Genomic DNA, 26,851 nt, shown 5'->3' on the forward strand with positions numbered 1-26,851 from the left:
GATCGAACCCACAACTTCATGGTTCTCAGTCCGATTCGTTAACCACTGTGCCACGACGGGAACTCCAGGGAACTCTTTCTTATGCTCATTATTTAAGTGAGCTGAAATCTGCCTGTCACTTGCATTCACTAGTTCTTATTTTCCCTATACAGTTCTCAATAAATGTAAGCTCCCTTTCTACCTACCCTTCTTGCCCTTCTGTTATCACAGCCCTGATGAATATCACAAGGGACAGTATAAATCCCTTCCTGCAATCCAAATAACACTGGCTGTACCTCCAGTGTTCCTCTAATCCATTAGCCAAAAAATTAAAAACCCACAATGTAATTGAGGAAATCCATCATGAAACATGGAAGAAAGAGGAATCAAAGCCTTTAAGTGTGGTGAGTGATTGTGGTCAGACAGGAGTAAATTTAGGAGTTCAGAAAAGGGAACTATCCTTAGGATATAGAAGAGTCAGAAGAGATTTTCTGCAGTTTTTAGCCTGAACCATTTATTCATTCATCTTAAAACATAGATGAAGCAAACAACACAGTACTTTCCCTCACATTTCACTCTCTAGTAGAAGAGACAGATAACTAGCAAGTGAATTAATTTTTTTTTTTTAATGTTTTTAGGGCTGCACCTGCAGCATACAGAGGTTCCCAGGCTAGGGGGCGAATGGGAGCTGTAGCCACCAGCCTACACACAGCTACAGCCACTCAGGATCCATGCTGCCTCTGCAACCCACACCCCAGCTCATGGCAACGCCGGATCCTTAACCTGCTGAGTGAAGCCAGGGATCGAACCTACAACCTTATGGTTCCTAGGCAGATTAGTTTCTGTTGTGCCACAACAGGAACTCCAGCAAGTGAATTAATTAAATGAAGATAGAAGATGGTGCTATGAAGAAAAAAAGCAGGATGCTGTGAGGCAGAATAATGAGGTGCAGTAGGTAGGGCACAAACATCAGCTTTGGGAGTTCCCATCGTGGCGCAGCGGAAACAAATCCGACTAGGAACCATGAGGTTGTGGGTTCGATCCCTGGCCTCACTCAGCGGGTTAAAGATCCAGCGTTGCCGTGAGCTGTGGTGTAGGTTGCAGACGCAGCTCAGATCTGGCGTTGCTGGGGCTCTGGCATAGGCCAGCGATTACAGCTCCGATTACATCCCTAGCCTGGGACCCTCCATATGCCATAGGTGCATCAGCTTTAGAGAGAATGGGGGTCGGTAAGCCTCTAGGAGGAGCCATCAAGAAAGAACTTGAGGGAGTTCCCCAGTGGTCTAGTGGTTAGGATTCAGGGCTTTCACTGCTGCAGTCTGGGTTCAGTCCCTGGACTGGGCACTGAGATCCCACATCATGTTGCTACATGCTGAAGCCAAAAAGAGAAAGAGGAAAAAAAAGACATTTTATTTTTATTTTTTATTTTGTGGTTTTTAGGGCCGCACCTGTGGCATATGAAAATTCCCAGGCTAGGGGTCAAATCGGAGCTACAGCTTCTGGCCTACACCACAGCCACAAGAACTCAGGATCCAAGCAGCATCTGTGACCTACACCACAGCTCACGGCAACACTGGATCCTTAGCCCACTAGGGAGGCCAGGGATCCAACCTGCATCCTCATGGATACTAGTTGTATTGTTTCCACTGCGCCACAACAGGAGCTCCAAGAAAGACTTTTTTTTTTTTTTTTAATCTCTTTTTGCCTTTTGTAGGGCCGCTTCCGAGGCACACGGAGGTTCTCAGGCTATGGGTCTAATCGGAGCTGTAGCTACTGGCCTGCGCCAGAGCCACAGCAGCACGGGATCCAAGCCGTGTCTGCGACCTTCACCACAGCTCACGGCAACGCCAGATCCTTAACCCACTGAGTGAGGCCAGGGATCGAACCCAAAACCTCATGGTTCCTAGTCGGATTCGTTAACCACTGCACCACGATGGGAACTCCAAGAAACACATTTTTTAAAAAGGAGCTTGGAGTTCCTATTGTGGTTCTGCAGGTTAAGAACCCAACATAGTGTCCATGAGGATTCGGGTTCGATTCCTGGCCTCACTCAGTGGGTTAAGGATTCGGTGTTGCCTCAACCTGTGGTGTAGGTCTCAGCTGTGGCTCGGATCCCATGTTGCTGTGGCTGTGGCTAGGCCGGCAGCTGCAGCTCCAATTTGACACCTACCTGGGAACTTCCATATGCCACAGGTATGACCCTAAAAGGAAAAAAAAAAAAAAAAAAAAAAAAGGAGCTTGCGAAAAAGCAAGGGTAGGAGGAATTGGAAGACAAATGTTAGAAACATTGAAATATAAGGAAAGAAATAAACGTGAACTCTAATGTAAAACTTGTATTTAAGCAAATATCTAGCTCAAAATTTTTCATTTGTTATTCCAAATATTTGAGCATTACTTTATATATAAACATATACATGCAAATACATTCTGAAACACACAAATAGTTTATATGTTCCCAAAGGATTTGAAGCAACTTGTAGAAATATAACAGGAAATGAATGAGTTGAGAAATTGGGATGGAGGTGAAAAGCAAAGACAGAGAGGAAGGAAAATAAAGTCCCTTGTTAGGATTGGCATACAAAGTATACATTATACAGGTCTTAACAGTAGTTAGATCTGGGCTGTATGTCTGATTCTGAGCTTCCAGGAACAAAGCAATAGAGAAATATGAACAATTATGAAATACAATGTGCCTGTAATAAAAAAAATGAAGTAGTTCTTAAAAGGAATATAGTTTGCTGGTATTGGGATCTGATAGAAATGTTCCTTCATCATGAGTCACTCTGTGACATTATGATCAAAGTCCTCAACAATATTCCTATTAAAAAAAACACAACAGCGAGATTCCTAGGGCCATCTGTCATAACTAGCTTCAATGCATAAAACCAAAGAGCCACTCAGTAAAAGCAATTCTGTAATGGACCAGAGACAATCTAGCTACACAGCTTATTCTGGCAACTATAAATCAGGGATAACATTTAGAATGTTAGAAGGTTTATCCTCAGTGAATATTACTTCTTTCACCTGAGCTTTTGATGAATAATGTGCATTAGAGAACTTGAAGGCTTTTCTCTGGCAAGAAACTAGAATGGAAGTGATCTTTCTGCTAATTAGTGGTTGTTTTGACAATCAACAGACTGAAAATAGGACTAACATTCTTTTCAGAGAAGTAAGGCATCTAACAGTGTGATAGCTTGAAAAAAGGCCATCCTATTGCCATTTGGAAGTGGGTCTAAGACTTAGCTCAAAAATATATATCTGGACTCACCTGACAAAGTTCTTCCACACACATGTGGTCAAGAACTCTATTAGTCAAGAGAATACCTTAATAAATTAGTTAAGAAATTTACTTTCCAGATAACTATAGGTTTATGTGCTGTATACATTTTTCTGGCAATAAATCAATTAAATGTTGGAGCACAGTTAGCAAAAACAGTATCTGAATGTGAGAAAAGTTGCTCTCAAGTCATGCTTTCTGACAATAATTATATAGAAAGATACAGAGCCTACTTAGTGGTAATAACACCATATCCTCAGCATAGAGACAAATAATTATCTTTCCTTTCAGAAAAAAAAAAAAAAAAAAAAAGCCATGTGCAAAGCTCATCTGAAAGTGGTTTTAGTTCTTTAAGGCATATTTTTTTGGGGAAAGGGGGAGGACGCTTTCTACTTGATCCAATGGAGTTATCTGATCTGTTGGCATGACAGAGACTGGCTAGCTGGTTGCCAAACTGGTTTTCTTTCCCCCTGGGCCCACACTTCAACTAGGTTTTCCAGCCTCCCTTGCAGTTAAGTGTAGGCAAGAGAATTCTGGCCAGTTGAATTGGACATACTTCACCTTCAGGTTGATGCAAGAAACCTCAGAGTGACTTTGGATGCAGTGTGTTGAAGATGATAGACCTTTCCATCAGTCTGGGTGACTCAATACCCAACCTCTTATTGGGCTTATATGAGAGAGAAATAACTTTTTATTGTGTTAAGCCACTACGATTTCGAAGTTTATTGTTACAGTAGCTAGTGTACAGTCAATACAGCATTTAAATCAAGTCAGGAACACCCCTCTACCTTTCTGTATCTCAATTTCCATAACTGTAAAATGGAGATAGTGATACCACTTACCTTGCAAGTTTGCTCTAAGAATTAAAGTATGTTAATGTAATGCATGTGAAGTACTTCAAACAGTGCTAGCTTATAGTATACATTCAATCATGTTAGCTATTATTGTATTATTGCAAGCCTTCCTTGTAGTATTTTATTTATTTATTTATTTATTTTTTGTCTTTATTTTTTATTTTATTTTTTGTCTTTTTAGAGCCGCACCCAAGGCATATGGAGGTTCTCGGGCTAGGGGTCAAATCAGAGCTGTAGCCGCCAGCCTACCCACAGCCGTAGCATTAGCAATTCAGGATCCAAGCCGAGTCTGTGATCTACACCACAGCTCAAGGCAATGCCAGATCCTTAACCCACTGAGTGAGGCCAGGGATTATACCTTCGTCCTCATGGACACTAGTCAAATTTGTTCCCACTGAGCCACAACAGGAACTCCCTTTCCTAGTATAATTAAGATGTGGTTTCATATAACTCAAATTTCTTCTGACTATTCAGATTGTCAACAAATGATGTCACATGTCACATTCGTGTTACTGTCTATTGTGCTGATTTGTGTCCCCATCACTGCAAGGCTTCAGTACATTTCTTGTTCACCTTGGGTGTCCCATACATGCTCTGAAATTATTCTTCCCTGATCTCCATTTTGCTGTCTGCTGACCACTTTTGAAGTTGCTAAGAAGTAAGGGGTGGCAGAATGAGGAAGGCTTGCTGTCACAGTGTGCTGATCCTGCCCAAAGCGCTGACTCAATTGCCCCAAAGCTATAAACCCTCAAAATGCCCAAACAGATTCCCATCCATTTGTATCTCTCTTTTTTCCCTCAAATATGCTTTAATTTTTAAGCTTTGTGTAATAATATACTGCATTTCAGGAAATGTTAGAAACATATTTGAAGAATTATTCTCAAATATCACAGATCAAGTTTTAATTCATTTAATTTTTCATTGTCAATCAACGGGCTGATGGGAAAGGGTGAACAGTTCACACCACTGAATCCAAGAATTCTTGGTTAGTTGCCTGGATATTCTTAACCCACCTCTTGTTCATACAGTGAGTCACCACAATATACCCAGAAACTGTTCCTAGGTTTGGCTGACAGGGATTCATAACCTGAGGCCCACAGACTTCCCTATGTAGCTGAATTATCCCCAGGATATCCATGAACAGAACTCAGGAGGCCTATAAACTTGGGAAAAAATCATGTTTTTTATTTTTACTAGCATCTAATAGAAATTTAGCAATTCCATTCATTACTAATATAGGCAACAAGTCATAGTAGTGTTAGCAGTATCTGTGACTTTGTCACCAACAGATATACCAAGAGATATTTCTATGTCACATTATAGCAGTTAAAAATATTTTGTGGGAGTTCCCGTTGTGGCGCAGTGGTTAACGAATCCGACTAGGAACCATGAGGTTGCGGGTTCGATCCCTGCCCTTGCTCAGTGGGTTAATGATCCGGCGTTGCCGTGAGCTGTGGTGTAGGTTGCAGATGCGGCTCGGATCCTGCGTTGCTGTGGCTCTGGCATAGGCCGGTGGCTACAGCTCTGATTAGATCCCTAGCCTGGGAACCTCCATATGCCGCAGGAGCGGCCCAAGAAATGGCAAAAAAAGACAAAAAAAAATTTGTGGTATTATTTATGTTCATACTACTATGAAATTACAGTGGTCACTAGACCTGCCATTTGTCCTCCCATTTGTCTTACTTAGTACATCAACAAGAAAGCATGAATATTAGTATAGTAAATGTTGATTGAATGTTATGAGAACAATATTTTAATGTAAGTGACCTCCAAATGTTTGTATGTAAAAACATTATTCTGAAAAAGGAATCTAGATTTCACCTGACTGGCAAAAGGGTCCATGGTACAAAAAAGAGAAATCTATGGGTCACTGAGTTGGACACTTAACTCCTTACTCCCATATATTTTTCCTTAACTCACCCTCCTCTGTAGTCTCAAAGAGGACAAACACTCAGACACATTGAAATCCTATCCCCTAAGACAGCATGACAATTAAGAGCTTAGGCACTGGAGTAAAATTGTCCTTTTCCACCACTTTTTTACTGTGTGACTCAGGGCAAGTTACGTAACCTCTCTGTGCCTCACGTCTGTAAAATGGGAATTAATTAATTGTTCCTTCCTTATGGTGTTACTATGAAGAATAAATGAGTTAATCCAGTAGATCTCTTAGAGTCTAGCACATAGTAAGCTCTCAGAAAAATGTTAGCTGCTCTTTTCTTTATGATATTTATAGGGAGGGGAGAGGAATAGAGAAAAAATAGGTTAGCCATTCCCCTTGTGAGTCATAGCCTACACATATTACTTTTATGATGCACGAAATTGATATTCTTTTCAAAGCACATGAAGGCAACTGTTACTAGTTCTTCCCTGAAAAGTTTCCAGTTTAATTTTATACTTTATATAGTAAGTCCCAACTGAATCTTCTTTACTGTTTCAGTGGGAGTACAAATGCTCCTTGCCCTTGGTTTACAAAGCAGGACTTCCATTTTTAAAAATAATAATGTTTTTCATAATTCATGCCTATTTCTAAGCCTTATAAGAGGTGAATCGTGGCTATACATTTTAACTGAGGGGAAGAAGATATTAAAAATAAATGGAAATAAATTCATTCATTCATTTAACAGTTATTAAGTTCCTGCATTGTGCCAGGCATTGCTCTGAATGCAAAGGAATTAGTGGTGAACAACACAAAATCCCCGCTGTCATTGAGCTTACAGTCTAGTGTGGAAGACAATGAAATTGAAGTATCAGGAAGTGACCGATGCGTCACGGAGCATTAAAATAAAGTGATGTTATGTGTACTTAAGGGCCAGGTGGTCATTTTAGATTGGGGTTTCAGGGAAGTTTTCTCAAAGGAGGTGACAATGAAGCAGAGATATAACAACAAAATGCCAACAAGACAGCTTTCCAGGAGTTCCCGTCGTGGCGCAGTGGTTAACGAATCCGACTAGGAACCATGATGCTGCGGGTTCAATCCCTGCCCTTGCTCAGTGGGTTAAGGATCAGGCGTTGCCATGAGCTGTGGTGTAGGTCACAGATGCAGCTCGGATCCTGTGTTGCTGTGACTCTGGCGTAGGCCGGTGGCTACAGCTCCAATTAGACCCCTCACCTGGGAACCTCTATATCCCACGGGAGCGGCCCTAGAAAAGGCAAAAAGACAAAAAAAAAAAAAAGACAGCATTCCAGGCAAAGGGAAAAGCTAGTGCAAAGCATTAGAGCAGGACTGAGTTTACCGTTTTTATCTCTCTTCTTTTTTTTTTTTGTCTTTTTAGGGCTGCACAGGCTGGCATATGGGGCAGCCAGGGGTCAAATCGGAGCCGCGTTTGTGACCTATCACAGCTCATGGCAATGCTGGATCCTTAACCCAATAAGTGAAGCCAGGGATTGAACCTACGTTCTCATGGATACTGGTTGGGTTCATTAACTGCTGAGCCACATTGGGAACTCCCTATTCTTATCTCTTTAGGAATGAAAGGAAGGCTGTCCTTGCTGGAACATAGTGGGCAAGGCGCAGAGCCATAGGGAGAGGTAAAAGGGATCAGATAGTGTGGGGTTTTGCAAGTAAAGGCAAGGTTTATTTTCAGTGCAATGGGAAGCTACTACAGAGTTTTAGTCAGGGGTAAGGTGATCTGGTTTACCATTTAAAATTACTCTGGAGTAGGTAAGGAGGGTTGAAAATAAATAAATAAAATAAACTCCATTTACTCATGGGGAATGAATTTAGTGGAGTAAGACTGGATGTGGGAAGACTTGTTAGATGGTGGCTTGGACTAGGATTACAGAAGAGAGATGGCCAAGAGGCTCAGCTTATGTATTAGAGTGTATTTTGGAGGTAAAGCTAATAGGACTTAGTGATTGGAATGTGAGGAAATGAGAGGAATCAAGGATAATCTTTTGTGCTATATTACTAGGCTGATGGTGCCAATTGTGAAATGCATAAATCCTGGGAGGAGGGGGAGGAAGTGAGAAAAGATGTGAGATAATGTGTTGAGATTTCTCATTTTGTGCTCATCTTAATGTTGACCTGCCTATCAAGCATCTGAATGGAGTTATCAAATATATAGTTACACAAATTTAAAGTTCAGGAGAGAAGAGGGGGCAGAAGATATAAATTTGGGGATCATTGGCCTAGGAATGGTATTTAAAACCACTGGACTTGATGAGCTCACCTAAGTTAGACAGTATAAACATAGAAAAAAAGAGTTGAAGACTAGGTCTTGGGGCACTCCCAACTTTGGAGGTCTGATAAAAGGGAAGGAGCTGATAAGAGACTAAGAAGTAAGCAGGAAAGCAGAAGGAAAACAAGATGGACCTGGCCTCATGGAAGCTTTGAGAACAAAGTGCTTCCAGGAGGGAATTATAACTAATGTTGAAAAATGCTGAGTGGTCCAGAAGGATGAGGACAGAGAGTTGACCTATCTTTGTTAAGATGTGGGTCAATAGTGACTTGATAGGAGATGTTTCAGTATATGGAGGGGATGAAAGTCCAGTGGGGTGAGAAAATAGAGTCAGCAAATATAGACAATTCTTTCGAGTCTTCTTGTGACAGGAAGCACAGAAATCAGGTGGAAGCTAGAGGTGGTGTAAGGTCAAGGGAGAGTGGGAACTTATGTGTCTAAAGGGGGCTAAATGGGAAGGGCTGAATGGGGAAGCTGTGAGAAGGGAAAACATAAGCTTTGGTTTTTGCTTTCAAGGAGTTCATGATCTTATCTGGGAGGGTCTGAGGATTGCAGCGGTAAAAATATTTAGGCTTTGGATGAAATAAAACTATATTTGTAATGCTGAGCCTAATAGTAAGAACTCAATAGATGAGAGGAAATTATAATTACAAAACAATTTGAAAATACTCTAAGACAGGAGGTAATTAAGAACTAAATTGAGTAATTAAATATTAAAATTTTAGGAAGTTGAGAGATTACTTCAGCCACAGTGACTTTTTTTTGGTCTTTTTTTGCCATTTCTTGGGCCACTCCTGCGGCATATGGAGAGTCCCAGGCTAGGGGTCGAATCGAAGCTGTAGCTGCCGGCCTACGCCAGAACCACAGCAACGCGGGATCCGAGCTGCATCTGCAACCTACACCACAGCTCACGACAACTGCTGGATCCTTAACCCACTGAGCAAGGGCAGGGATCGAACCCGCAACCACATGGTTCCTAGTCGGATTTGTTAACCACTGAGCCATGACGGGAACTCCAGCCACTTTCCAATTAAAAATTAAAAATCAGGGCCCATAATGTGACTGTGGGTTAAAAAAAAATCTGCTAATATATTTACGTGAACAAATTTGCAAAGCCGGGCGGATTAAAAAAAAAAAAATCTTTCAAGAGTTCCCATTTTGGCTCATCATGTTAAGAACCCTGACATAGTGTCCATGAGGATGTGGGTTTGATCCCTGGCCTTGTTCAGTGGGTTAAGGATCAGGTGTTGCTGCAAGCTACGGAATAGATCGAAGATGAGGCTTGGATCAAGCATGGCTGTGGTGTAGGTGGGCAGCTGCAGCTCTGATTCGACCCCTAGACCCAGGAACTTCCATATGCCACAGGTGAGCCCCCCCCCAAAAAAAAGAATAAAGAAACCTTTTAGCCACCTACACATAAACAATTGCTTTTATTGGAAATATTTAAGTTCCATGTATCCCCAAATACCCTGAGCCATTTTGAGGCTTCTGTACCTGAGTTCATGCTTTTCCCTCTGCCTGAAACACCATTCCCCACCTCTACCTAACTAACTCCTACTCATTCTTCAAGACTACTTCCTCTGCAAAGCCTCCCTTGCCCTGCCTTCCTCCCAGCAGGGCTGGGTGCTCCTTCGTTGACACCTTGGGCACAATTTAACCATAGCTTTTACCACAGTATAATGACATTTTGTATTTGTGTACTTTTTGTGTGTGTGTTTTTTTATTCTATTGTTTGAGGGTTTACTAGACTGTAAGCTTTCCAAGGGCAGTGTCAAGACTGTATTTATTGTTGTTTCCCTTGCAGTGTCCAGCTTCTGGCTCATCTCACTCAACTGAATCTAATAATAGGACCAAGTTGGAAAAATCCAGGACACAAATCCTTGAAGGACTGATAACTAAAACACCCCACCATAATCTTATAACAGGTTTATAACATGAGAACTAATCAGGACCCCATCCTTCATCACTCCCTCTGAGTCTGCACAACACATACTTTCTGAGCTGTTTTACATCACTTCCAAACTTTTAAATTTTATTATTTATTTATTGTCTTTTTAGGGCCATACTTATGGCATATGGAGCTTCCCAGGCTAGGGATCTAATCGGAGCTGTTGCTGCAGGCCTGCACCAGAGCCACAGCAATGCCAAATCTGAGCTGTGTCTTTGACCTATACCACAGCTCACCGCAACACTGGATCCTTAACCCACTGAGCAAGGCCAGGGATTGAACCAGAAACCTCATGGTTCCTAGTCGGATTCGTTTCCCCTGCTCCATGATGAGAACTCCTATTTTATTTTATTTTTTATTTTTTTTCTTTGTAGAGCCACTCCACCCCCACCCCCCCGCCCCAGCATATGGAGATTCCCAGGCTAGGGGTCGAATCAGAGGTACAGCTGCCAGCCTATGCCACAGCCACAGCAACACCAGATCTGAGGTGTGTCTGTGACCTACACCACAGCTCACTGCCATGCCAGATCCTTAACCCACTGAGCGAGGACAGGGATCAAACCTGAAACCTCATGGATGTTAGTTGGTTTCATTAACCACTGAGCCATGACAGGAACTCCATATATATTTTTTATAGCTGCATAGTATTCCAGCCCCCATTATATAACATACCTAGTCTATCTGACCCATTCCCTATTGATGGAAATTTAGATTGTTTTTATTCTTTTCATTCTATGTGATTATTATAGGTTAACTTGTATTACCCCCAAAATTGATGTTGAAGTCCTAACCCTTAGTATCTCAGTATGTGACCTTATTTGAAGATAGGTTCATTATAATTAAGTTAAAATGAGGACATTAGGGTGAGCCCTAATCCAATATGACTGGTATCCTTATAAGAAGAGAAATTTGGACAGAGACACTTAGGAAGGAATATGATATAAAGATACAGGGAGAGGAGTTCCCATCGTGGTGCAGCAGAAACGAATCCAACTAGGAACTGTGAGGTTGCGGGTTTGATCCCTGCCCTCGCTCAGTGGGTTAAGGATACGGTGTTGCTGTGAGATGTGGTATATGTCACAAATGCTGCTCAGATCTAATGTTGCTGTGGCTGTGGTGTAGGCCAGCAGCTGTAGCTCCAAGTGGATCCCTAATCTGGGAATCTCCATATGCTGTGAGTGTGGCCCTAAAAAGAAAAAGAAAAAAAAAAAAAGATACAGGGAGAAAACAGCTATCTACAAGCCAAGGAGAGAGGCCTAGAACAGATGCTTCCCTTACAGCTCTCAGAAGGAACCAACCCTGCCAAAACCTTGATCTCAGACTTTTAGCCTCCAGAACTATGAGACAATACATTTATTGTTTAAGCCACTCAGTTTGTAGTACTTTGTTATGGCAGCCCTAGCAAACTAACAAAATGATGCTTCAGTGAATATCTTTCAGAGTTCCTGTCGTGGCGCAATGGAAACAAATCTGACTAGGAACCATGAGATTGCGGTTCCATCCCTGGCCTCGCTCAGTTGGTTAAGGATCCCGAGTTGCTGTGGCTGTGGTGTAGGCGGGTGGCAACAGCTCCAATTAGACCCCTGGCCTGGGAACCTCCATATGTGGCGGGTGCAGCCCTAAAAAGACCAAAAAAAAAAAAAATATATATATATATATATATGTCTTTGTACACATTTATTTTCCTACAAAGATGAAAGTAGAGTGATAGAATTTATAGAAGCAAATTTATCATCTGAAAACCAATGGCATTGTACCTCCTTGTCAGTTTCCTCAACTGAATGAGTGGTATTCCTTAAGTGCTTCTCACCTGATCACAGAGAAGCCAGTAGTAGAAACCTGAATACATGGAGTTCTTTTATACCTCGGCATCTTTGTACATATCCTTTTCTTTGTCTTCCTCCTGAGATGCTCTTGAAAAACTCCAATATAACTATTTTGAGTGCTGCCTCCTCTGTGAAACCTTTCATGGTAGTCAGCCTCTGGGATGACCCCCAAAGACTTCCACCTCTTAGTAGTCAAGCCTGTATGTATTCCCCTCCCCTTTACCATGGACTGGACTTATGACTTATTTCTAATGAACAGAGTGTGGCAGAAGTAATGGGACATTGATATGGTTACAAAAAGACTAGCTTTGGTCCAGGGGTGCTTGCTCTCACACATTCTTTTTCTCTCTTGTTTTCTTGGTCTCTGATGTTGGGGGGAGTCAGCTGTCATGCTGTGAGGCAGCCCTGTGGAAAGGGTCATGTTTCAAGAGATCAAGACATTTTAACAACCACATGGGTGAAAGTGGAAGTAGATCTCTTCTCATTCAAGCCTTTAGATGAGAGACTGGCAGCAGATAGCTTGACTGCAACCTCATGAGAAAAGCCTTGGGGCAAAAGTACCCACCTTAGCCATGCCTGCATTCCTAACCAGAGAAACCGTGATAGAGCAAATTTTTGTTGCTGTAAGTTGCTAAGTTTGAGGGTAATTTTTTTTTTGGCGGCACCCATGGCATGCAGAAATTGTTGGGCCAGGGATTGAATCCGCATCACGGCAGTGACCCAAGCCACAGCAGTGACAACACTGGATCCTTAACCTGCTGTGCCATCAGGAAACTCTGGAGCTTTGGGGTAATTTGACATGTAGCAACAGATAACTAATGTACCTGCCACCCTCCTCTCTTCTTTTTCCTGAGCTTCCAAGTTACTTAGACATATCTCTACTAATCCTCTTAGCACATTACATCATACTTATTTCTTTACCATTTTGTTCTGGCTGCACCCTTGGCACTTGGAAGTTCCTGAGCTGGGGACTGAACCTATACCACAGCAGCAACCCAAACCATGGCAATGACAATGCCAGATCTTTAACCTGCTGAGCCACCAGGGAACTCCTATTATACTTATTTCTAAATCTCTTTCCCCTATTTGACTATCTTCAAGGAAAGGAACCCTGGCCCAGTTAGCGTTACATTTACTGTATCTTACACAGATTTCATGCTATAGCATTACTTCCCTAGATTGTCGCAATACCCTCCAAACTGGGCTGCCCAAATTCCCTCTAGCCTCTATCTAATCCAATGTCTACCCAACCCTAAGAAATCTTTTTAAAATGCAACTTGGGTTATCTGAGAGCTTGAAGTCCTTTTCCTCAGTCTTAGGATAAAGACCTAAATTTTTAATACAGCCAACCAGGCTTGGCATGATCTGCATGTTTTACCTCCACATCTAAGGCCACTTCTGCTTTGTTCCCAGTACAACAGAAACATTGGCCTTTCAGTTCCCCAGTTAAACCATGCCCCTTCCTCCTTCACTGTCTTTAGTCACACTGTCCCCTCTGTCTGGGATGCTTTTCCCCTCCTCCTCACTCAACTTCTCCTCATACTTTAAATTCGGCTCAATGTAATTTTTCCAGGGAAGGCCTTTCTGTCTTCCATTCTAAATCAAAGACCCTTGCAGTTTTCCATCATACTACTTAATCGCAGTTGAGGTTGAATGATTGTTAAATTAGGTGTTTATATTTGTCTCCCCTGTTGGCCTCTAAACTCTGTGAGGGCGGGAACACCTTGTCTTGTTTACCTCTGTATCCCCAGCACAGGCCATAGTGCCTGACATATTGAAAATAAGGACTCAATACTTTTTTTTGGCCAAATTAAACACCAGGACAAACATTTCGTCTTCTTTCTTCAAGCTTCACATTCTTTCATCATCTATACATTTAATGTTCTGAGTGTCATTTCTCTTTAACGGTATCATCTACCTTAGGTAATGATCTTCCAGAGGTAGAGACTACAGCTTTTATTATTATTATTATTATTTTTGGCCACGTATGTGGCATGTGAAAGTTCCCAAACCCACGCCACAGCAGTAACCCAGGCTGCTGCCTTGACAATGCCAGATCTTTAAGCTACTGTGCCACAAGAGAAACACTGAGACCACAATTTGTAAGTTGTACAGGACCCAGCAGAGTCCTACTGGGGTGAGGATATAGCTTTGGGAAAGGAAAAAAGGAATAGGTTTACTCATTAATGGTCTTTTGTAGCCACTTTATTGCTGTTAGTAGTTCCTTGGCCTATTGGGGGCAGTGTGAAGTTAAAAGAGCATTGGAGTGCCCGTCGTGGCGCAGTGGTTAACGAATCCAACTAGGAACCATGAGGTTGCGGGTTTGATCCCTGGCCTTGCTCAGTGGGTTAAGGATCCAGCAGTTGCTGTGAGCTGCGATATATGTCCAAGACATGGCTCAGATCCCACGTTGCTGTTGCTGCTGGCAGCTCCAATTAGACCCCCTAGCCTGGGAACTCCATATGCTGTGGGAGCAGCCTTAGACGAGGCAAAAAGACCAAAAAAAAAAAAAAAAAAGCATGAGCCCTGCAGGTAAACCCAGCTTTGGAATTCAGGTATCCTATTACTAAATAGCTGTGTGACTCTGGGCAAATTGTTTATGTTCTCTGTTCCTCAAATTCCTCAGCTATAAAATGAGGATGTCATAATAGTATCATTTTATAAGGTTATCGGAGGGATTCTTGTAAATTCCTCTCCAAGACTTGTAAAGCACTCAGAACACCGGCTGGCCTTAGTAAAGACTCAATAAATGTTAGCCACTTTTTACCAGTAGTAAATCAGGTTGTATAGTTCTCATTTGATACTGGAAGAAATTTGGGAATATTTGTGGGGCTGTGAAGTTCTCTGTGGGAGGTTAGGATTGGAACACTTAAAAATATAATGCCTCCTCCTCAATTCTTTTCTCTACGTTTCACTCTTAATGTCGAAGCCAGTGGGAGAAGGGAGAGGAGAAATGGCTGCCAGCTAATCTGTTTGGTTCCAAATGACAACAGTACCAGTTCATACTTTCTTCTAGAACTTTGTGTTTCTATTGCTCACATAAGCATCTTCATATGCCCATTGCCAGAGAGATGAGATAAGCTAAGCGAGGGCTACAGTTTAGATTCTCTACACCTGGCAGTTTATGAATGCTGCTTTTTTTGGAATCTGGCAAACCACCATGCTCACCTTCCTCTTCTTATGAGAACCCTTCTGATCCATCAAAGCCTAAGAAGTATTGGCCATTCAAGAGCCATAATAAAATAGTAATGAAATAATAAAGTCTGAGCTGCAACAAGGAACTCACTCAAGCAAGGGCCCTCTGCTGCTAAGACCCTGAGAAAATATTTCTCCTAAGAAAAATGTAAGAAAGATACAAAAAAGTCAGAGATAATCTTCCCACAAGACACAGTGTTCCCTCAAGTCCCCTTCCTTTTTTTCTGAAGGCACACTCAGTTCTGAAGCTGAAGTTAGGAAACCAGCCTGAGACAATTGGTTTTCCCCTCCCCATTTAATCTTGTGAAGGAGCTGCCAATTCTAGAAATTCTTCCTTTGATCAGAAGATAAAGCAGAACAATGCTGTAGCACTAAGCGGATTCCTAAGAGACATTCTTCTAGGGTGTGTAAAGCTTGCCTGGAAGTGTGTATACATGGGGGGGGGGGGGGGGACAGGGAGGAGGGAAGTTGGTGGAAAACTAGCAATAGGAAGGGTGAGTGGACAAGAGGTGGTAGCCACAGCCACAGGGAATAATCATACAGTTGCTTCTAGACAACGTAGGGTAGCAACTCCAGCCAGTGTTATTTCCTGGGAAGTGTAGGCATGTTTATTACAGTGATTAGAGGGCTTCATCCACTTTACAACCTCCCTCGAAAAAGAAAGAAAGAAATCAGATTTACTTCTCCACTCTTTCTTGAAGCCAAGTTTCTACTTCTTACAGCTTTCTCACTTTTTTTTTTTTTCAAACTGAGAATTGCAGCCCAAACTAGTCTATCACATTAGATTGTGAACCTCTGAAAGGAGCTGTTCTGTTTAAGGGACGCCTGTACCTGTTGTCAAATACTATGGATTAGGGTCAGAACTGAGTTTGAATTGTGCCCCCGGCTTCACCATCTGTAAATGGTGATAATTTTCCTATCTGCTTAACATGGTCATGCAATTTTTTAATCTAACATTTGAGGGCTAAATGCTTTAAAAGAATAATCTCATTCAATTCTCATGAGGAAGGTATTTACATAGAGATTGTATGTGAAGCTATCTTGCAGTGTAGAAAAGAGCTGTCTTGCCTTGAGTTATTATTGGACCATTTTCCTCACCTGGCTGTTGGGAGGATTAAATGAGACGCTGATGTGGAAGCACTTTACACAATCCACGTGATAGGCGGGCTACTAATTACACAACTCCCAGCACCTGATCCTCTGTGAGGTAAACGCTGGTTGGAGTGAACGATTTTATATCTTGCCTGTTCCTTTCAGTCTTCCAATCACAAAGTAATCTCCGTGCGGCCTGGGGCGAAAACCACGAATCTGGAAGCTGCGGCTTGGATAGGGAGAGTGCGGAGTCCCAAGAGAGGGCACGGGAACAATAGAGTCGTTCGGTGGTTGGCGGGGCTTCTGACGCCAGGCTGGAGAGGTGGCCGGCTCGGGTCCTCGAGACCCTGTCCCCTGGTCTGGGGCTGCACAGGGAGACATCCACAGCCTGTCAAGCATTTTTCTGGGGGAGCCCCCCTTCTACCCCATCTGGAACCTCAGGCTTCGCTCCCAAGCCCCGCCCACTACCTCAGGTAGGTCGTCAACACCAGCCAATGCTTGAGAAGTTTGAGCGCGGAAGGCGGTGCTTCCCCGGCCGGAAATGACGTCTGTGCTTGGCTGGCCGCGGAGTCTGCCGAAGCTCTCCGCAGCGGCTGAGGCGGCTGAGTGGAAAATGGCCCGGACCGTGGCGGCTGTGGCGGCTTGGGTTGTGGTGGAGGCAGAGGCTCTGGCGGCGTGAGGTGAGGAGCGGAAGATGCGGCGGGAGCCGGAACCGGGGACCCTACTCTGCAAAGGCGGCGAGGAGCCCCTGGGATCCTGGGATGAGAGGGTGTTTTGCCGCGGCCCCCAGTCTCCCTGGTGCCCGCTTCCGACCCTCCATCCCGGACTCTTAGCGCTGCTCAAGACCGACTTACCTCCCTCTTGGGCTTTGCTTCCATCCAGGCGGTTGCCAGGTGCCCGCGCATCCACCAGGACCCTCTTGTCGGGGAGTTGGGGGGGTGCGCCTGGGAGTTAGTTTTGTCTCAAAGGGGGAGGGGAAGCCACCCCCTTGTTCTCTCGGGACCAGGCTTGGAGTCGCGGTGGCCGGTCCTGTTCTCATGTCGAATTGTTAGATTCTGGCGAGTGTGTGTGTTGCACTTCTCAGCTGTAATCCCCGTCCCCCCCCGCCCCCCGCGTCTTTTCACCTCCTTATTCCTATCTCCGGGTTTTAGGGGCCGACGATCCTGTTTCTTCTCTGTCCCCATTACCTCCGCCCTCTCTCCACTCCCTGGTTGCCTTTTTGCCGCGAATCCGCTTGCTTCGCGAAGACAGTTTTATTTCAGTGTGTATTTAGCGCATCATCTTTCTGGGAGGGCGGTCAGATTAAAAATATTTGTTTAACTCTTCCAGAGTGACGGAGGAACAAATAATTGAAGAAAAAAGCACACACTTATTTTCCTCACTAAATAGCTTGGCTTTAAAACTGAAATTTTCCAGCTGTGGAATTTTTTCCGGGGGGAGCAGGGATTGAGGAGGGAAATGAGGAAGGAGAAAAGTGAGGAATAATCTGGAGATAAAGAAGGTAGAAGAGAGAGCCTGTGGTATTTCTTACCCTATATTAGACTGATAGAAGTTCGGGTTGTAATTTTATTTTTATTTTCAACAGTGGATGTTGAATTGAGGGTAAGGAAGGAGGCCTTCTTTGAACAAGATTACTTTATTAAAGAGGTACCCTAAAATCTTCCCAGGCAGAAAAGTTCTGTTGGGAAAATTGTATAATATTTTGGACCAACAAAGCCACAGATTAGAAAAGATGCAAAAAAAAAAAAAGAAAGCTATTCCTAGAAGAGTGGTGAAGACGTAGTATACAAAGAGAGAAGGCTATAGGGAGGTCCAGGAACACTGATTCCAGGAGAGACTTTGTACTTTTGCCTCCTTGGCTTGTGGTTAAGTTTCCACATAAGACATCTCTGGGCAGCTTTGCCAGGATTGGGGTTGATGCTCTTATTCTTAGTAGCAAATTAGACCAAAGTGCCTTAGTTGAGTTCAGTGCAGTTGAAGATAACTGCTTGTTTAATATTACAAAAGTCTTTGAGTACTGAAAAGCATTATGCTGTTAATTTAACTCAGACCTAATTCAAGAGTGATAGTACAGAGGTACAAAGCACATATAGAGCTGTTTCAAGTAATTTTGCCTAAATTAATAGATTCTAAAACAATTTTTTCTTATGAAAACTGTTGTGGTTTGTGTTTTGTATGCATGTTGCTTGCAGTTTTTCTTGGCAAGCAATATATTTGTTTTAATCCATAGGTTTCACAACTTTCTGTTTCATGGAATGTGAAAGTTGGCGTGCTTGTATTTAGGAATTTTAGAAACTATAGCTTTATATAGTTAGTTATATGTCAAGCATATCATTCTTTGTTTCTCCCTTCTGGCATAAATGCCAGAAAATTTTCAGTTAATTGAAGTTTACTGCATCAGTCTCCATGTCCAGGAGTCTTTCTTTAATCTAGCCCAAAGTTTTTGCACTTAGTAATCACATTCAGAACTTATACCTAACAAAGAGTGTTGAATTTCCCAAGAGTTCAGAGTTCTTATCAGAGCATCAGACCAAACTTTTCAGAGCAGCAGAGCAAAGCACTTTTTTTTTTTGCTTTGTAACTTGTGTTTCTTTGATAACATAAATCATCCATTTTGTTATATTTGCCATATTCCAAAAATAATTTAAGGCTGGTAAATGATAAAGGAGAATGTTTTAGTGCAGTTCATTCACATAGTAAGTACATGGTTTGATTTGTTGTACCTGAGTCAGGTTAAGAATTGACCTTATGAAAGATTTCATTTTCAGTGGGTCTACAAGGGTGGCTAGTACTGGGGTTCTAGGAAAAGAATGAGCTATTGCTTGTCCTCAAGAAGTTGTCTAGTCCATCTGGGGAGATGAGCACAAATTATAACAGTATAGTTATAAGGGTAATTGGGGGGGGGGGTGGGTCTAAAATACTAAAAAGGATGTAGGATGGAGTTCTCGTCGTGGCCCAGTGGTTAACGAATCCGACTAGGAACCATGAGGTTGCGAGTTTGGTCCCTGCCCTTGCTCAGTGGGTTAAGGATCCGGCTTTGCGGTGATCTGTGGTGTAGGTTGCAGACGTGGCTCGGATCCCGCGTTGCTGTGGCTCTGGCGTAGGCCAGTGGCTGCAGCTCCGATTCGACCCCTAGCCAGGGAACCTCCATATGCCGCGGGAGCAGCCCAAAGAAATAGCAAAAAGACAAAAAAAAAAAAAGGATGTAGGAGTTCCCGTCATGGCACAGTGGAAATAAATCCGACTAGGAACCATAAGGTTTCAGGTTCAATCCCTGGCCTCAGTGGGTTAAGGATCCTGCATTTCTGTGAGCTATGGTATAGGTTGCAGACTCAGCTCAGATCTGGTGTGGCTGTGGCTGTGGTGTAGGCCAGTTGCTATAGCTCTGATTCGACCCCTAGCCTGGGAACCTCCAAATGTGCGGGTGCTGCCCTAAAAAGACAAAAAGGCCAAATAAATACATACATAAATAAATTAATTGATAAAATAAAAAGGATGTGATCACCTGGGCTGGGAGTTAGAGAGGGGATGAGTGCATCTGAAGAGGAAGGAGATACTCAAACGGTGTCTCAAAGGATGAATTCCTTTTATTAATGAGGGCAGGATAGAGGTTATCAGCCTCCAGATCCTGCTGTGATACTACCAAGCAGTGGGATAATAAGCAAGCTGTTCAATACCTCTAGTATCTTGTGTTTATTTCATTTGAGAGACTATAGATAATTCAGTGCTGTCCAGTAGAAATGTTAAATGAGAGCTGTATATGTAAGGTATTTTACATTTTCTTGGACAACCTTTGAAATCTGTTGTACATCTTAACAGTTAAAACACTTAATCAGGACTAGCCACTTGTCAAGCACTCGGTAGCTGTATGTGGTACCATACTGGACAATGCAGATCTAGAGTATGAAAATTCTGCTTTTTCTGTCTTGGATTCCTGCTTGAAAAGGAAAAGCAACTCCTATGAGAAATGTGTTACTAGTAATTTATCATTTCTAGTCTTTTTGGTAGTATTCATACATGATGCTTTTTTGATTGGAATTATGGTCATACTTGAAAATGTTATTTCTGTAGGATATCTTTCAGGTTGTTCATAGGATTTTGGTAGGAACTAGAAGAAACTTTGTTTTCCCTGTATCTGTGGTGCATTCACATTTAAAAAATATCTTTATTTTGTGCTTTTATGTATACTTTGTTTTTCTTTTACTTTGCAGTCTGAGTAAATAATATGTGATGCATTCAAAACACAAAAGGAAGGCATTCTCTGGTGGCTAGCAGGTTAAGGCTCCTGTGTTTTCATCAGCAGCTGTGGTCACTGCTGTGGCGCAGGTTCGATCCCTGGCCTGGGAACTTCCTCATGCTGAGGGTATGGCAAAAAAAGAGAGAGAACCTGAAATAAATGTTGCAACTGGCATTCATTAAAGCGCACACACACAGGCACAACAATAGGAGAGTGCACATGGACATTTTAGGCAATTAAAAATGAGATTTGTGCAATTTTAAACTACTTTTTGGATTTCTTAAAAATGTTAATTTAACTTTTGGGTACAAAAGTGAGCAGGGTTTTAAAACACCTTTGATTTTTAATAGATTTGAAGGCAGTTATTGGTTTAGTGGTAAGTATTTTTTAATCTTGAGAATGAATTAAGATACTGTAAAATTAACATCCCTGCTGTTAAACACATGGCTTTCTGTTGGCCTTATGGTACAAAAGTTACATTTTGATGAATAAATGTACAATGCTGATTCTCTTAATTTGTTGTGCATTGAGTTTGGTTTAGGAAAATGCCAGAGGTGGGAGGCATGGATTGGGGGTTTGGAATTGGCATATATACACTGTTGTATAATGAATGACTGGCCAGCGGGGACCTGATGTAGATATAGCATAAAAACTCTACCCAATATTATGTGATAAGCTATATGGGAAAAGAAGCTGGAAAAACAAATGGATATGTGTGTATAGGTATAACTGAATCACTTTGCTGTACAGAAGAAATTATCACAACATTGTAAATCTACTATAATTCAATAAAATTTTTAAAAAGGCTTATTTTAGTCATGATAACTATGACTAACAGTGATAAAGATAATAATATCCTTACTTTTGCATTGATTGATTATTATGGAGTAACTAATGCTTTCTCCCCTCAGACCTTATTCTCTGTAAAATAAATAGGGCAGGTATTTTTTTTTTGTTTTCTTGAAGAGGAAAATGAGGCCCAGTGACCTGTTTAGCATAATACATTAGAGATATTGCTTGAACTTACAGTATCTTAACAATGCTAAGCCTAGAATTCTTTTCATTGCATCTCTTCTATTTGAGTGTTTAGATATATAGCACTTGCCAGATTTTGGAGTGTGTTTTAATGGGTACTTCCTGCCTCTAAGGAGTTTATATTCTAACTAGGAGAGACCAATTGCTATACATAATGGAAAGTACTTCCATTATTAAAAAATTATTAATGGGAAAGAAAAAATGTAAGGGATAGTATAGTTACATTTAAAATAGATGAGAGTTAATTAGGCAAGTTTTTTTTTATTGTTGTTGTTTTGCTTTGGTTTTTTTTTTGCTTTTTTAGGGCTGCACCTGCAGCATACGGAGGTTCCCAGGCTAGGGGTCGAACTGGAGCTATAGCAGCCATCCTATGCTACAGCCACAGCAATGCCAGATCAGAGCTGTGTCTGCGACCTACACCACAGCTCACAGCAACACCGGATCCTTAACCCACTGAATGAGGCCAGGGATCAAACCCACAACCTCATGGTTCCTAGTCAGATTCATTTTCATTGTGCCATGATGGGAACTCCCAAGATTTTTAATTTTTGAGTAAAGACTCTATCTTAAGCTGTTAATGTAAGAAGGTGATGACGTACCAAGAACAGTTATTAGTGTATAGGGAAAAACTTAGAAAAGAGGAAATAAAGTATAGCTTTAAGGAAGGATTTGCAAGGCTTATTTAAAAAGATAAAGATAAGACAGAGGTGAAGTAGGAGATGACAATAAATAGACATGCAATAAAAATTTAGAGGCCAGTGGTCAGAACTTTTATATTATTTGTTTGATTCAGAAAATCTTAGCACATGCTATGAACCTGTAGCCTGAGTAGTGTGGAAAACATGGTCAAGAGTACTGAAAGAAAGGTCGTTTACTATGAATGAGCAGTAGAATAATGTGAGTACCTGTTGTGAAATGAGTAGGGATTTGATAAGAATTTTACTGTGAGAAAACTGGCAGTGTTCATAAAGGAAAATTGGTTTTAAAAAAGCAGTGTGGGCAATACATCCTAATTGAAACAGGCCATTTTGAAAAACAATATTTTCCTATAAAAACTGAAATTGACAGTTTATCTTCAGAAAAATACCATACCAATAGAGAAGTTCCTGTTTTGGCTCAGCAGGTTAAGAACCTGACATAGTATCTCTGAGAATGTGGGTTAAGGATCAGGCATTGCTGCAAGCTTCAGCATAGGTTGCAGATGCAGCTTGGATCTGGTGTTGCTGTCGCTGTGGCATAGGCCTGCAGCTGCAGCTCTTGTTCGATCCCTAGAACTTCCATTTGCCACAGGTGCTGCCTTAAAAGAAAGAAAAGAAAATACCAATAGGAGCAGGAACAAATTAAATATTGTTAAAGTTCTACTGTAGAATGAAAGGAAAAAGGAAAGACAATCTTCTAGATAAAAGGGTGAGGAAAATGAGAGGAGACAATAGAAGGAAATCAAAGATAAGAGGTGGGAAAAGAACATGGATGTTGATGGGAGAGATATGTGCACTTAAATACCTGTCTAATTAGAGAACAGGAAGACACTTTTTCAGATGTTTTATTTGCAGTTTGGGAAATACCCAAAGCATGTATCTCCCCCACCCCCATCCCAGCCAGGTAAATTTTAAAGGAGACCTAATAACCTATAAACAAAACCATATTACTGTGAGTATAACCAAATTAAGTTAGTTTACATGTGTTCATAATGTAATTTATAACTGTTCTGACTCTTCTTTTTAGTTTAGTGTGTAAATGATTTTTAGACTACAGTGCTGAGTCTGGAAAAGTGCTCTTTGGCTCCAGGGCATATAGCCTGGTTTCATTTGACCAGATCTCATGATGACATTTATCAGACTGGAATTCTGCCTGTGTTAAAATGCATGACACAGGGAAGTTTTCATGTGGCACAGTGGGTTAAGGATTCAGCATTGCTGCAGCTATGGCACAGGTCACCAGTGCAGCACGGGTTCAATCCCTGGCCCAGGAACTTAGACATGCAGCTGGTGTGGCCGTAAATACATACATAAATAAAATACATGACATGGCACTGTCACTGTTCAGGTTTTTTATTTTTGAGATTTATTGATATATAACTTATTTATAGTAAAATGTATCTGTTTTAGGTGTACAGCTTTATAAATTATGAGAAATTCTGACAATGTGTAACTGCCACCACCACAATTTAAATGTGGAATAATTCCATCACTCCAGAAATTGTCCTTCTGCCCCTGTAATCAATCCCTTCCACTCACCCAACAGTCTCTGGCAACAACTGATTTATCCTTTTCATTCCTATAGTTTTCCCTTCCCAGAATGTCGTCTAAATTGGCATCATAAGGTACCTATAGCTTTCTGAGTCTAGTTTCTTTCACTTAGCTTCATGTTTTGGGATTCAGTAAACCCTTAAAAAAAAAAACGAATATTTTTTGGTCCTTTTAGGGCCGCACCTGTGTGGCATATGGAGGTTTCCAGGCTAGGAGTCGAATCAGAACTACAGCTGCCGGTCTACACGACAGCCACAGCAACTCAGGAACCAAGGTATGTCTGTGACCTACCTTGGTATGTAGCTCACGGCAACGCTGGATCCTTAACCCACTGAGTGGGGCCAGGGATCGAACCCGAAACCTCATAGTTCCTAGTCGGATTTGTTTCCCCTGCTCCATGACGGGAACTCCAAAAAAACTAATTTTTAGAACAGTTTTAGACTACAGAAAATTAAGATACTACAGAGAATTCCCATATCTCTGGAGCTGGTTTCCCCTATTTTTTAATGTATGTAAACTGTATTTGCTCATTGTCAAAAACACAAGATTCTAGAATTAGGTTGTTTTGTATGGAAATTGTGTGGGGGTTTCTGTCAAGACGATGACTTTCTAATGACTTTTATTGTAAGTTATATATAACAAAATTTGTCATTTTAACCATTTATAAATGTACAATTCATTGACATATTTTACAGTGTTGTACAACCATCGCCACTATTTTCTAAATTTTTCATCACTCTAAACAGAAACTCTACCCATTAAGCAGTAACCACTCATTCCCCTTCTTCTCAGCTCCTGTTAATTGCTAATCTACTTTCTGTCTCTCTGAATTTATTTATTCTAGGTATTTCATACAAATGGAATCATGCAGTATTCATCCATCTGTGGCAGTTTTTTTTTTTTAACCTTGCATGTGTCTATACATAGTGTAGCATGTATCAGAGCTTCAGTCCTTTTTATGCTGAATGATATTCCACTGTATATAATATAATGCATTTTGTATATCCATTTTTTGTTGGACACTTAGATTTTTGCCACCTTTTGTATCTAAGTCATTGTTTTAATTCTTCTGGGTATATAGGAGCAGAATTGCCAGGGCATATGTAATTTTTAAAGGAAACACCAAGTGTTTTCCAAAGTGGCTGCACCAATACCATGGGACCCAGAACTTCTACACCTGGGCGTGTATCTGAAATAAAAGCGCTAATTCAGAAAGATATGCACTCCAGTGTTCATGAGAGCATTATCTTCAGTTACCAAGGTATGGAAGCAGCCTAAATGTTCATCACCTGATGAATGGATAAAGAAGGGGTGTGTGTGTGTGTGTGTGTGTGTACAATGGAATACTACTCAGACATAAAAAGAAGGAAATTCTGCCATTTGCATCAACATACATGGACTTGGAGGGTATTATGCTAAGTGATATAAAGTCAGAGAAAGACATATTATGGTATCACTTAAAAATGGAGTCTAAAAAATACAACAAACTAGTGAGTATAAGAAAAAAGCAGGGAGTTCCCGTCGTGGCGCAGTGGTTAACGAATCCGACTAGGAACCATGAGGTTGCGGGTTCGGTCCCTGCCCTTGCTCAGTGGGTTAATGATCCGGCGTTGCCGTGAGCTGTGGTGTAGGTTGCAGACGCGGCTCGGATCCCGCATTGCTGTGGCTCTGGCGTAGGCCAGTGGCTACAGCTCCGATTCGACCCCTAGCCTGGGAACCTCCATATGCCGCGGGAGCGGCCCAAGAAATAGCAACAACAACAACAAAAAGACAAAAAAAAAAAAAGAAAAGAAAAAAGCAGCTCACAGATGTAGAGAACAAACTAGTGGTTACTAGTGGGTAGAGGGAAGGGGAGAGGAGCAATTTGGGGGTAGGGGATTAAGAGGTGACAAACTGTTATGTATAAAATAAGCTTCAAGGATATATTGCATAATGCAAGAAATATAGCCAATATTCTCTAACAACTGTAAATGGAGTATAACCTTTAAAAATTCAGAATCACTATATTGTATACGTGTAACTTATGTAATATTGTACACAACTATACTTCAGTTAATAAAAAGTTTTAAGGGATTCCCTGGTAACTTAGCAGGTTAAGGATCCTGCATTGTCACTGCTATGGTTCAGGTCACTGCTGTGTGTGGGTTCAGTTCCTGGCCCTGGAACTTCCATATTCTATGGGTATCCAAAAAAACTGTTTTTAAATATGGCTGCACCATTTTCCATTTCTCTTGGCAAAGTATGTGGGTTCCAATTTCTCCATACCCTTGTCAATGGCTATTTTCCTTTTTTAAACTTAAAGCCATTTGGAGTTTCCATTGTGGCTCAGCTGTAACAAACCAATTAGTATCCATGAGGTTGTAGGTTTGAACCCTGGCTTCACTCATTGGGTTAAGGGTCTGGCATTGCCGTGAGCTGCAGTGTAGGTTGAAGATGCGGCTTGGATCGTGCATTGATTGCTGTGTCTGTGGTGTAGGTCGGCAGCTGCAGCTCTCATTTGACCCATAGCCTGGGAACATCCATATGTCATAGGTGCAGCCCTAAAAAGAAAAAAAAAAAAAAAGAAAGAAAGAAAAAGAAACAAAAATTTATAGCCATTCTGGTAGGTGTGAAGTGGTGTCTCATTGTGGTTTTGATTTGCATTTTCCTGATAAGTAGTGATGTTGAACATCTTTTCATGTGCTTATTGGCAATAAACTGCCTTTTTTAAATGGTAGGAACATACTGATGGTTGTTCCAATAATTGAACAGATGTAATAGTTTTATTTTATGATATCTATTATATACCAGCATTGTATGCATATTACTTTAATCCTGAGAGCATTATGAGATATCTGTTTTACAGATGAGAAAACTAATACGAAGGGAGATTAAGTAGTTCATTTAGGATTACACAGTTAATAAGAAGGAAGGTCTGCGGTTTGAGCTAAGGTCTTGCTGCTACTTCGTTTTCTCTTCTTTCTTATCATTGTTGTTCTATA

General features: G+C 41.5%; 2 protein-coding genes across 3 annotated transcripts in view; one reads left to right on the top strand and one right to left on the bottom strand.

Annotated features, from left to right (window-relative positions):
• Positions 1-15,762: 15,762 nt before the first annotated feature.
• Positions 15,763-17,414, bottom strand: LOC125125339 (leucine-rich repeat extensin-like protein 5). The gene is made up of 3 exons (XM_047776196.1): positions 17,204-17,414; positions 16,818-17,075; positions 15,763-16,714 (listed from the first exon to the last, which is right to left on the bottom strand). Exons 1-3 carry the CDS (start codon positions 17,386-17,388, stop codon positions 16,432-16,434), a joined length of 726 nt encoding a protein of 241 aa, XP_047632152.1. The 5' UTR covers positions 17,389-17,414; the 3' UTR covers positions 15,763-16,431.
• PIK3C2A (phosphatidylinositol-4-phosphate 3-kinase catalytic subunit type 2 alpha) overlaps positions 16,893-26,851 on the top strand; it is a 124,410-nt gene continuing 114,451 nt past the window's right edge. The window contains exon 1 of one of the 2 annotated variants that reach the window (XM_047776194.1): positions 16,893-17,029. The gene's annotated coding sequence lies outside the window, so the exon portion shown is untranslated. The remainder of the gene's footprint in view (positions 17,030-26,851) is intronic. The other variant, XM_047776195.1, reaches the window with a different exon arrangement.

This window comes from Phacochoerus africanus, chromosome 4 (genome assembly GCF_016906955.1).
Source record: "Phacochoerus africanus isolate WHEZ1 chromosome 4, ROS_Pafr_v1, whole genome shotgun sequence".
Classification (NCBI taxonomy): domain Eukaryota; kingdom Metazoa; phylum Chordata; class Mammalia; order Artiodactyla; family Suidae; genus Phacochoerus; species Phacochoerus africanus.